The 11,940-nt window shown below is 43.3% G+C and overlaps 1 protein-coding gene across 1 annotated transcript in view; it reads left to right on the top strand.

Annotated features, from left to right (window-relative positions):
• The window catches only part of F13A1 (coagulation factor XIII, A1 polypeptide), a 148,304-nt gene that overhangs the window by 73,496 nt on the left and 62,868 nt on the right, over positions 1 to 11,940 (top strand). The window contains exon 7 of the mRNA XM_010835833.1: positions 9,783 to 9,957. Within this exon, the coding sequence (XP_010834135.1) occupies positions 9,783 to 9,957 (175 nt within the window). The remainder of the gene's footprint in view (positions 1 to 9,782; positions 9,958 to 11,940) is intronic.

The raw sequence follows: 11,940 nt of genomic DNA, 5'->3' as shown, positions 1-11,940 counted from the left end.
TGTTTCCCCATCTATTTGCCATGAAGTGATGGGACCAGATTCCATGATCTTAGTTTTCTGAATGTTGAGTTTTAAGCCAACTTTTTCACTTTGCTCTTTGACTTTCATCAAGAAGCTCTTTAGTTCTTCTTCACTTTCTGCCCTAAGGGTGGTGTCATCTGCATATCTGAGGTTATTGATATTTCTCCTGGCAATCTTGATTCCAGCTTGTGCTTCTTCCAGCCCAGCGTTTCTCATGATGTACCCTGCATATAAGTTAAATAAGCAGCGTGACAATATATAGCCTTGACGTACTCCTTTCCGGACTTGGAACCAGTCTGTTGTTCCATGTCCAGTTCTAACTGTTGCTTCTTGACCTGCGTCCAGATTCCATGTATTCAGATTCCATGCATGCTAAGTTGTTTCGTCGTGTCCAACTCTTTGCGACTCTATGGACTGTAGCCCACCAGGCGCCTCTGTCCATGGGATTTTCCAGGCAAGAACATTGGAGTGAGTTGTCATTTCCTCCTCCAGGGGATCTTCCCAAACCCAAGGATCAAATCAGTGTCTCTTATGTCATCTCCTGCATTAGCAGGCGGGTTCTTTACCACTAGCATCACCTTAAGTCTAATTATAATTGTAAACAAAATAGTTTCTGCCTCCACAGAGCTAATAGTCTAATAGAAGAGACAGACTTGAAAGTAGAACTTGTCAACAGAGTATACCAAAGTCTCTGATGAAATAAGCATAGGGTTGTAGGAGAAAGCAAACCCCTGAAGCTTTGCTCACAGTTTTCCCAGCACAAAGCAGTATCCTGACAAGTGTTGGGACATAGAGTGAAAAGGCAGAATGAATAACCAAGACCCATAGCAATGATAAGCCACGTGATTATTCATAAAAACCCTTTTTTCATGGTGGGAATTATACCCAAATAGCCATCACCAAAAGCACTGCAGGAAAACGTAGTCAGAAGGAAACTTTCTTCTCTGGGGACTTACTTGATTCAATTGCAATTTTTTTTTTTTTAAAGGTGACATTAAGAGGAAAATCTGGAAGGAGAGAGAAGAAAAAGTATCAATATACTAGTTAGGTATTTTTAAATTCCAGTCTTTGCACTGTTGCCAGCCTGGACTTGCCTGCTTCCCTTGAGGTGTACACATTTATTTTTGACCCTGGACTTTTGCTAATATCGAACCACAATGCCATCATTAATCCCCATTAATACCTTATTCTAGCTGTGCCTTTTGGGAACTAACTCAAGATTGGACTTTTTTTTTTTTTTAGCCAATCGATGTTCAGTATACTCTTTAGTGTTATAAAAAAAATATCTTGAACCCCAGCTACTAAATCAAACTGACCACAAGTGGAGTAGGTCCTCGAGTTTCCCAGAGCCCAACACAAGATAAATGACTGTAGGCCTTGGAGACGAAATGGACTTCAGGGCTTCTGATCCACAAGCTTACGTGGTCTCACAGATAAACTGTAAATAAAGCTACTTTTCACTCTGTCCATCTTTCTTCCTCTTCATCTTGTCCCAGTACTTCGACAGTTTTTTTCTTTTTTTCCCCTTCTAAGCATGAGAAAGACAGTCACAACATTACTACCTTGATATTTCGCTCAGCAGCTCCACAGAAAGCTACTGCAAAACCCTGCTTAATTCTTCCCCAGTTGTTTGCTCGGCCATCTCATGGAAAGCTTCACATTCAGCAAACCTCTTCATGCAGCAAACTATCTCAAGTATTCAGACCACATTTACAAATTCACTTGGATCGGGAATTCCATGCAGCTACCTCAAATGAACTTTCGAATCACAAGTAAATACATGAAGTCTAGTCCCTGGTCATATATATATATAGACCAGCCACAGTGCAGCTCCCTAAAAGTTTTATTTAAAAAAATTAAAATGTTAAAGCACTATATAACTGCTCCTTTGGTTTATAAGCAGCTAAAATCCTTTTCTTGGGGTGAACTGTCCTGGAGAAATCTGAGGACTGGGGTGTTCCAGGGTCCTTGTCCTCAGCCATTTCCCCTTGAGGAGCTTCTTCACATTTCCCCATATGAATCTTATATTTGGAAAAATTTCATCTATCAAAAAAAAAACCCCACCAGGATTATTAAAAATAACTTGTTTCCCCATTCTTGTGTCAGAGGTTTATCTAACTGCCAATCAAAACTTCTAATGGGAGTGCCACCATTCCCATTAGACCCGGTACCACCTTTGTGAAGGTCAGGATACAGCTCCCTTTGGTGTTGAGAAGGACGGCAATGTCTCACACACCCGCAGAGTCTTGCAGATGCCTAAGTTAAAATTTCCAGGCTGGTGACCATTGCCAGATGTAGGATTCTCAATGGATTTCTGCTCCGATCCAGAGTTTCTGGAGCTCTGACCCTATCTGTTTTCTTAAAGTGTTGTTTTCTCTCTCTGCCATTCGTGCCCGGGGATGCCAAGAACGGGGCTCCTCATTCAGGGAGAGCAGGAAGAGCTAGAGGCCTCGGGTGACTCGGCAACCTTTCCAGTGGCGACACAGCTCAACCAGGAGCTCCCGAGGGCGGCAGCTTTGGAGAATCTACCAGCTAGGATTCATGAAAAACCTGATTGTAGTCCAACAGGGTGAAATACTAACTCTAGTCAGGGTTTATTTAACTCTTAAAGTTGGATTCAAGGTACCCACGAGCACAGGAGGCCTGCCTGTGGTTCAGGAATGGCCAAGGGCATCCAGTGATGAACGGGGGAGTACTGAGTCAAGACCACCTCCAGCACCTTTCAAACTAAGCGTAATGCCACGTCATTCAAGGGCTTCCCGGGTGGCTCAGCGGGTAAAAAATGTGTCTGCCATGTAGGAAATAAAGGTTCAGTCCTGGGTGGGGAAGAGCCTCTGGAGGAGGGCATGGCTACCGACTTCAGCAGTCTTGTCTGGGAAATCCCATGGACAGAGGAGCCTGGGGGGCTACAGTCCGTGGAGTCGAAAAGAGTGGGACACAACTGAGCGTGCACGCATTCACCAGGGATTTACATTTCTGTTTATGGAAGAACTTGAAACAATTGACAAATATACTGGAAGCCAGTAGAAAATTTGAATTTCCCTAACAGAAATTGTTTTCATAGCCAGTTTTGAGAAATTGTATCCATTTTGTAAGTAAGCAATGTGCAGCAAAGAGCAGGAGTAGCAGGACGTCAGATGACTTGTCCAAGGTCGCCGGTCAAACGAAAGGATCTCGGGGTCCCGGACCGCACCCCTCCACAGACGCCGCTGCACGCCCCTGTGTCTGTCCTCTGCCTGTCCTCTGCCTGCGTCACGTGAGCTCCCTGGATACAGATGCCATCCTTTTACAAGTCCTGTCTTTTTCAGTCCTTCGCTCTTAGCCTGGGGTGGAGGAGGTTGATGAGACAATGAACTGTTCAGACATCATTTTTTTTCCCTCCTATGATAAAAGCCAGCAATGTAATGAAGTTTCCATTTGTCCGCAAACAGCTTGGTCTCTCCGTTATTAAGGTTGCGTTTCTTATGCCCGGGCTCCCCATATTTTGGGAGAAAAACAGACATTTATTATAAGCCATCTCTCGAATGTGATGATCACAGTCAATCTAAATGTCTGCTTTCCCTGAATTGCTTCCTGGAATGAGGTCTCCACGCTGCATCTATTTTGTAATCACATCGGCTGTTTCTGAAACACAGGGACACTTTTCAGCGGCCCTTCCGAGCTCTGCAGTGGGGGCTGCTCTGGTCTCTTGGGACAGACACCCCCTGGAGGGGCGAACAGAAGTGCGGCAAAGCCAGCATCCCGCTTTGGACAGGCCCTCTCAGGGCACGCACTCTGCATCCCTTCCTGCCCTCCCTCCTTCCCCTCTCCTGTCTCTTGGCATCCTTTCCCATCTGCTTCCTGCTCTACTCTTTCCCTTTCCCGCTCATCCATCCATGCACCCGTTCGTTCATCCATCCACGCTTTCGTTCAGACACTTCGGGAGGCCTGTTCTGCATACCAGCCCTGCACCGCGCAGCAGTGGACAAGCAATGAAAAAGAAGCAGTGCTTGGACAGCTTAAAATCTCAGTATCTCTGTCTCTCTCGGTCCACCTTTTGTTATTCTCTCATGATAGTCATTAGTAAAATACGTTTGGACCAAATAAGGATCCTTAGTTACTAAGGAAGACAAGATTAATCATCTCTAGTTGTAATGATTTTCATGAAAAATGAGTCTCATTACCCACTCCTGTCAGTGCGTGCGTGCTCGGTCACTTTAGTCGTGTCTGACTCTTTGGGACCCCATGGGCTGTAGCCCGCCAGGCTCCTCTGTCCATGGGGTTCTCCAGGCAAGAATGCTGGAGTGGGTTGCCATCTCCTCCTCCAGGGAATCTTCCCAAGCCAGGGATCGAACCCGCATCTCCTGCACTGCAGGTGGATTCTTTACCCACTGAGCCACCTGGGAAGCCCCACTCCTGTCAGAGCTTGTGTCAAATATACAAAGCAAAGCACATTTGAATTGTGGTTGTGTGCTTCACAGCAGAGGTTAGGGTTAGTTCCTGTGGTTTGTTGATGTCGTTGTTGTTGAATTAAAATTTACATGCAATGAAACATGGATATTAAATGTAAAATTCAATGAGCTTTGATTCGGATAATCACCACCCCAACCCAAATTTAGACATTACCACCAGCCCAGAAATTTCCCTTGTGCTCTCTTGTAGTCAACCCACATCCCCAGAAACAACTATGATCCTGATTTCTTAGAATAGGTTAGATTTGCCTGTTCTTAAACTTCGCATAACGGGTTTATACCCCAGTCACTATTTGGGGCTGGTGTTCTTTCCTCAGTCTGTTCTTACACATGCTTCAGCTTGTTCCTTGGTATTGCTGAGCAGTGTTTCACCAAGCTCGATTTCCCAATCTGTCATCCATTCACCTGCGGATGGACACTTGGGATGCTTCCAATTTGGGACTGTTGTGTATTAAGCTATTAAGAAGACTCTTGTACAAGTCCCTTTGTGTACGTATATTTTTGTATTTCTGAGATAAGCGGTTAAAGCAGGCATGTCTAAATCATAGGGCATGTATATGTTTCACTTTATAAGAATCTGTCCATTTTCCAAAGTGACTGGAACCCTGGAGCGTCATGGACGCAATTAGACACACACTGTACAACCTCCTCCCACAATTAAGACTGACCTTCACCAGACTGTACGTGGGTGCTGTTCACAAAAGCTGCATGGGTTCTTCTTCAAGGAAAAGCTCTTCTCCCTCCCAAATTTAACTCTCTGCCTTTGAAACTAGCTCAAGTTGTCCAAAATTTATATCCAATGGTCTTCGAAAAACGATTACAGGCAAAATCAGGTATATAATTACATTCTGCGGGAATTACAGAAATCTTACCCTTTATGAGAACATAACTTCAACAGTGAAATTTAATAGAATATAATAGGTTTATAACACAGAAAAGTCACCTTATCAAAACCATATAAAATGTGCTCACAGGATAAGAAAATACCTTTACATATTTAAAAAGAAGCAGAAAAAATAGTAATTATGCAAAATGCAATGGACCTAAGCCTGAATTCAGAGAGGCAGCCCACCCTGCTGGGCACAAAAGGAATTTTAACTATTCTCTCCTCTCAGGTAAATATTTGAGAAAATTCTAAACATGTTTAAAGAAGAAAATAGCAATTATGTGTATTCGCATTGCAAGAATTGAGCACAGCATATTGGCATATCTGCTTCCAGTTTTTTTTTTTAATGAAAAGTCTATTATAATTTTTGGTTAAAAAGATAATAATGCTCTCTAAAAAAGAATTCAAACAATCAAGAAAAATTTAAACATAAAAATTCAAAAAAAAAATCATACTTGCAAAACTCTTCTCCAAGTGTTCTATTTGCTGTAATTAATAACTGTAGATAAAATCTTGACTCTCCAGTCCAAGACTAATTAGATTTCACCTCTGAATGACTGTTTGAGGCCAGTGTATTTCATTCTACCCTTTTGTACCCTGAGACAGATTGGAACAGAAAAGGGCATTATTGGTCTCTGCTCTTTCTTTGAGGATCCTGTTAAATGTCTCATTCCAGAATCCACTCCACCTACCTGGAGGCAGATCTCGTTCCCACGAGGGGATGACTCCGGATTTCCATTATTTCCCCACTGCAGTCCCAGACTCTTACCTTTTTAGGGCTGTAGACCCTTTTCCACCTCTTTCTACACAGCTATTATTTCCATGAATCCCACCAGAACAAGGAAAAAAAAATCTGCATTCTAATTCAGCTTGCTTCTTTCCAGATTTTGAAATGCAAATGTATAGTCTCAGGATTTTGTTGACTTGACAGTTAGGCTTCTGAAGTCCTGCTGCTGAAGCTGAGCCATGCTGCCCCTCTGTCCACCTCTAAACCTCTGTCTTTTCTTGGACCAGCTTTTGAAATGTCCCTGAATTATGTCCTGCCACTGAGGCTGCTGATAGTGACTTTTGAAGGGTCTGGTTTTTAAATTTTTTCCAATATCGTAGGTATTATGAAAGGACAATTTAGTAAACCCTTGCTGAGGCTGAATAATGTCCAAAGTTCTGGGCTCATCTTGTCTCCTTGACCACCAGTGATTCAGGACCAAGACATTTCATTCTGCCGTTCGTCCGACTCTGAGCTCGTGGTAGAGTTTCAACAGTCAGCTGTGGCAGGAAAAGGGACCAACATGCCCTTGACCTGCCCCCCACGCCAATCTTGTTGTCTCAGGAGGAGAACATGACTTTACCCCTTTACACATGTCACTTAAGACTTATCTCTTTCAGTATCTGGGCTCCCTAGAAATCAATTTCCTAATTAGAAAACAGTAGCTAATCTGGCCAAATGCTAATAAATGAGAAGTGTGATTTGTCTAGAATGGGGGAACAGCTCAGCATTAACAATTAAAAGAACTGTAGAGGAGAGAGCTCCTTTTCTTTCTCTTCCCTTTGGCTGATTGGTCTCAGCTATAGGCTATAAATAATACTTTTAATTAATGGCCATTTGAAAGTCAGTCATCAGAACCTTAGTTTAGGAACTTTTACCTCTGAGATTCATTGCCCTATTCTATTTATTAATGATAAGGATAAATAACTGGTAATGTGAGTTAAAGCTGGATCCACTTACAAATATCAAGCTACATCATAGCACTCTTCAGGCTTCACTATAATAGATGCAGATTTAGATAATCAATTCAACTGCAAGGAGAGTTATTGATCATGAATAGAACCAAAGTTGTCAGCTAAACGCTGCTGCATGCCAGTCATTTCATGGACTTACAGGATAAAGTCAAAGTTAATGTCAAAGGCATGAGTTTGCAATTAGTTGGGTCTAAAGACTCAATTTTTTTGTATATTGAACAAATTAACTGGGTATTTGTGACGGTTTAGACTCTTAGTTGTGTCCAACTTTCTGTGGTCCCATGGACTGTAGCCCACCAGGCTCCTCTAAAATATGCTGTCCATGGGATTTCCCAGGCAAGAATACTGCAGTGGACTGCTATTTCTTTCTCCAGGGGATCTTCCTGACCCAGGGATCAAACCCTGGTCTCCTCCACTGAAGGCAGATTCTTTACTGACTGAGCCACTGAGGAGTCTGGTGGCTGGGTATTTCCCTTCACGTTAACCCAACGGTACAGAGTCAAAAGGGAAAAACAGTAGAAGTTGCGTGTGCTTGCACTTCTTAAGCGTTTCCTTCTAGTGCTTTCTACTTCCTCCAATATTGCCTACTTACATAATTCTTGTTGCAGTTCCCTGAACTTGTCATAGTTCTTCATGGCACCAAGCAATTATCCAAACTCTTTCTTCCATGTAGATAACCTTTGCTGAACCTCAGCCTCTCAAGACCTGGCTTTCATGTCATTCTCTCTCCCCGGCTCACCACAGCCACCACCACCCTCCAATCTAAGAAAGCTGATGACTCCCTCTGTTGGGAGTCCACTCTCCCTGGACGTCTTTCTGCATTAGGAACCTTTCCTTCTGCTTGATGGGTTCCTCTTCCATCTCCTTCCACAGAGAAGATCTTAGTCTTATTCAGATGCACAATGCCTACATGCTTGTTAGATATACAACGGATTATTCCACAACTATTGAACACCTGCTCGTTGCCAATACTTGTTAGAAGTCAGAAAGGCATAGATTTTTATCTGTGTTCTCAATATGCTCATGACCCACTGGGGAATAAACGCTTATAAATCTAAACTCAGTAAGCCTAAGAAAGTGGTCTGGGGAAGTGCTGAGGCTGAGCTGGTAATTGGCAAGGCCAGGAACACATAAAAACTCATCATATTTTAGTATCTCTTCTATGATTTTCATAATCTGAATGCACCTGCTTTAATCACATGTTCCACTTTGTTTACTAAAGTCTCATCAGTATAATCTGAACCTATGCTTCTCAAACTCACGTGCACACGGATCACCTGGGGATTTTGTTAAACTGCAGTTTCTGATTCAACAGGCCTGGGGAGGGGCCTGAGAGCCTGCATTTCCAATAGACTCCCGGCACACCTCTGCTGCTGGTCTATAGACCACACACTGAGGAGCAAGGCTATAAACCATGGTCATGTCAACATGCAAGCATTGTTAAAGGGGCAACAGTTTCTGGAAAAACTCTTAGTGCTCCCCACCTAGACATTCTCTGACTGTGATTAAACATGATGCAAGTTACAGCAAGAGACGTTAACATTCAGCAGTGACCCCCAAGAAACTGACAGGATGCCTTGAAACTGTTCATTCCTGGCCCCAGTTTTATCATCTAAACATAAAATATTTTTTCCCTGCACTTGAGGTCTCCTGCTACCAAATGTGGAGAAGGTGATGGCACCCACTCCAGTGCTCTTGCCTGGAACATCCCATGGACGGAGGAGCCTGGAAGGCTGCAGTGCATGGGGTCGCTGAGGGTCAGACACGACTGAGCGACTTCACTTTCACTTTTCACTTTCATGCGTTGGAGAAAGAAATGGCAACCCACTCCAGTGTTCTTGCCTGGAGAATCCCATGAGGTCTCACTCGGACATGACTGAAGCGACTTAGCAGCAGGAGCAGCAGCAGCTACCAAATGACTGTCGTCTGAGTGTGTAGCAATTTTTCCCCAAATAGTCAAGTTTGCCATTCTTTGCTTACATCTCCCTTATATTTAAACTATAATACCCCAGGTCCTTAATGTAACTGGAAATATCTGTTAACAAAATTTTATAATCACCTTAAACAATTATAAAGAAAATACTTCTGTTCATGCAATTTTTAAAAAAACAAGCTCTGCAAGGTACCCATGGGAATCTAATTTCTTGTTAACTTTTAATGGTTCCTATGACAGCACCTACATATTTTTTCAATTTATTAGAGTCAGCTACTCATCATCAAAGTCGAACCTCATTAGACCATCAGACTTTGGGCCCCCATGCTAACATCTAACATCATTTGTCAATTTTTAGCTTTCCTTCTATCAAGACAAGATCCCTCCTTGAGCCATCTTCTTTTGTAAGTCTTCTTCCTCTTTTCCTCACACATTCTCCAGCACAGTTCCACCCAGACCAAGGGCCCAAGTGCTTGAGAAGCCACGATAACTCTTCCTGCCTGCTACTCAGCACCACCTCACCAGAATCATACGCTGTTTAAGAGGCGGCCTTGGCCATCTGGTTCACCCTCACACACTTAGTCATCACACCACTTTCCCTGATAAGTAGCCGTGAACTGAACGGAAGTATAACTTTTCATCATGCAGGAACACAGAAGGCGCTGGAAGCCTTAGGTTGCCCAGAGTCAGAGTCTGGAGAGGACTCTTCTAAAGGACTTTGGCTCCTCTCACCTGTCATGGTCTCGTTTAGATCAATGCCAAGGACGACGAAGGCGTCATTGCTGGCTCCTGGGACAATGTCTACGCTTATGGTGTTCCCCCATCAGCTTGGACCGGAAGTGTTGACATCCTCCTAGAATACAAGAGTTCTCAGAAACCAGTCCGCTATGGTCAGTGCTGGGTTTTTGCTGGTGTCTTTAATACATGTAAGTATCCAGTTGAGTAAACATTTTTTTAATGTAAAGGAAATGTCACCTCAAGACATTTAGTCTATAACCTGGTGAAGGGACCTAGCAATCTCTGTTGGATCTATAGAATTTGTGGATGGCTACTCTGGGATATAGTCAATGCATAGTTAAATCGTACGGGGCCAGTATGCTCCTAATTTCTCTTTGACTGCAGAACCTTTATAGAAAGAATGAAAGACAATTTCCTACATTCATCCATCATTCAACCCTCAGCAAAATGGAGAGTCTTGGGGCCAGAAAAGGGTGTGGGGGAAGGATATACAATTTTTAATTAGTAACCTCCACATTTTAAAAACAGTTAAATTAGCAAATTTTAAAATAATAAATAATAAGATGTAGACTTATTTGTTATTCAGAAGGTTTATAAATATGATTATTTGCTTACTGTGTATCCCTGAGAATTTTGTAAATATGCCCACTTAGTTTTTACCCTAGCTGTGGAGGGTGGATGGCAGGAGGGCTTATCTCAATTCTTATATATGAGTCTCAATGCCCCTGAGCAATTAGACACCAGAACTTAATGAACGATCTTTACTCCCTGGCATCCCCTCTTGCCTTTAATCTATCCAACATCCAAACCGTAGAGGAAAACACACGGGAACAGAACCATTCTCTTCCACCTCGTGCATTATTTTCCAATATGGCATTTGTCTGTCCCGGCCCAGACAATGTTATTGTTAATTCAGTGAATAGTTTTTAAAAAATACGTTTATTTCAGTATGTCTTCATCATTGGTAATGATAATCATTCTCATGCCATTGCCAGACCCTACAAGAAAGACATGAAACTCAAGTCAAAGTGTCCTTTCTACTTACTCACTAATAAAGACTGCTTTATCCAGTTAGCATGGTTTTTAATCAGAAAAATCAAGGAGAGTCTGAAGGCTGGAAGCCAGGATGAGATAATTTTTTATAAATGATCAGGAAGACTGTCAGTTTCAGCTCAAAGTTGTGACCATCTGAGAGCCAGTCAGAGGTCCACGTGGGAAGAAACCATAAGTGTTGTGTTGCATGTTTTTTTCTCTATGGCATCAAACTGAGTAGGATTATTTTCTTAGCCATTCCCATATACTTAAGAGCTACAGGAACATGTATTTCCTGGGAGCAATGAAGGGCAGTGGAGCCAAGGTATCAGTGTCCTAGGAAGCCTGGTCTGTGGAGTTCCCCATGGAAGCCTGAACTTTAGGAAAGCTAACAGTTGGGAGGAAGGCCCCCTCTTCCATGGTTCCCAAGCCAAGATTGTGTGCCAGGGGCTTGGCGGAGACAGCCTCTCTGATGAAATGTTCCCAGGAAAACACAAAGCACTCCCCACATCCCCCTGATGCCTGCAGTTTCACTATCCCAGTGTGATTCTTTAGGTGCAGAAACAGATAAAATGGTCAACAATTGTTGCTGTTGTTTAGTCGCTAAGTCATGTTCGATTCTCTTGCGACCCATGGACTGTAACCCGATAGGCTCCTCTGTCCATGGGATTCTCTAGGGAAGAATACTGGAGAGGGTAGCCATTCCATGGGATCTTCCTGACTCAGGGATCAAACGTGAGCCTCCTGCTTTGCAGGCAGACTCTTTACCACTGAGCCACCTGGGAAGCCCTCCACCCAAGTATGCCTTCTGTATAAAAGGATCATCAGATCTATTCCTGAAAACCGACTCTGGTGATAAGGCAGAGGCCCAGTGTAGGGATGCCACCATGAGGATAAACCTGAAAAGGGAATTTGGAGGGGAGGAGGTCCTGATGCCCTGTATCAAGCTGCATCTGGCTTAAAATTACGAGTTCAGCAGACTCTGGGACAAACCTCACCCTGTGATCACATGAATTGGTGCTAAGGTAGGAACAGAGCTAGAGTGCCCATCACTGTGTTGGTGAAACTGCAGTGTGTGTCAGGGTTGTAAATCCAGAGAGGAAGATGGGAGTGGGAGGCAGGTGGTGTCACTTGGGGTG

The sequence above is a fragment of the Bison bison genome, unplaced genomic scaffold (genome assembly GCF_000754665.1).
Source record: "Bison bison bison isolate TAMUID 2011002044 unplaced genomic scaffold, Bison_UMD1.0 scf7180017864053, whole genome shotgun sequence".
Classification (NCBI taxonomy): Eukaryota; Metazoa; Chordata; class Mammalia; order Artiodactyla; family Bovidae; genus Bison; species Bison bison.
The sequence above is the reverse complement of the archived record's forward strand: the minus strand, read 5'-3'. Positions and strand labels throughout refer to the sequence as shown.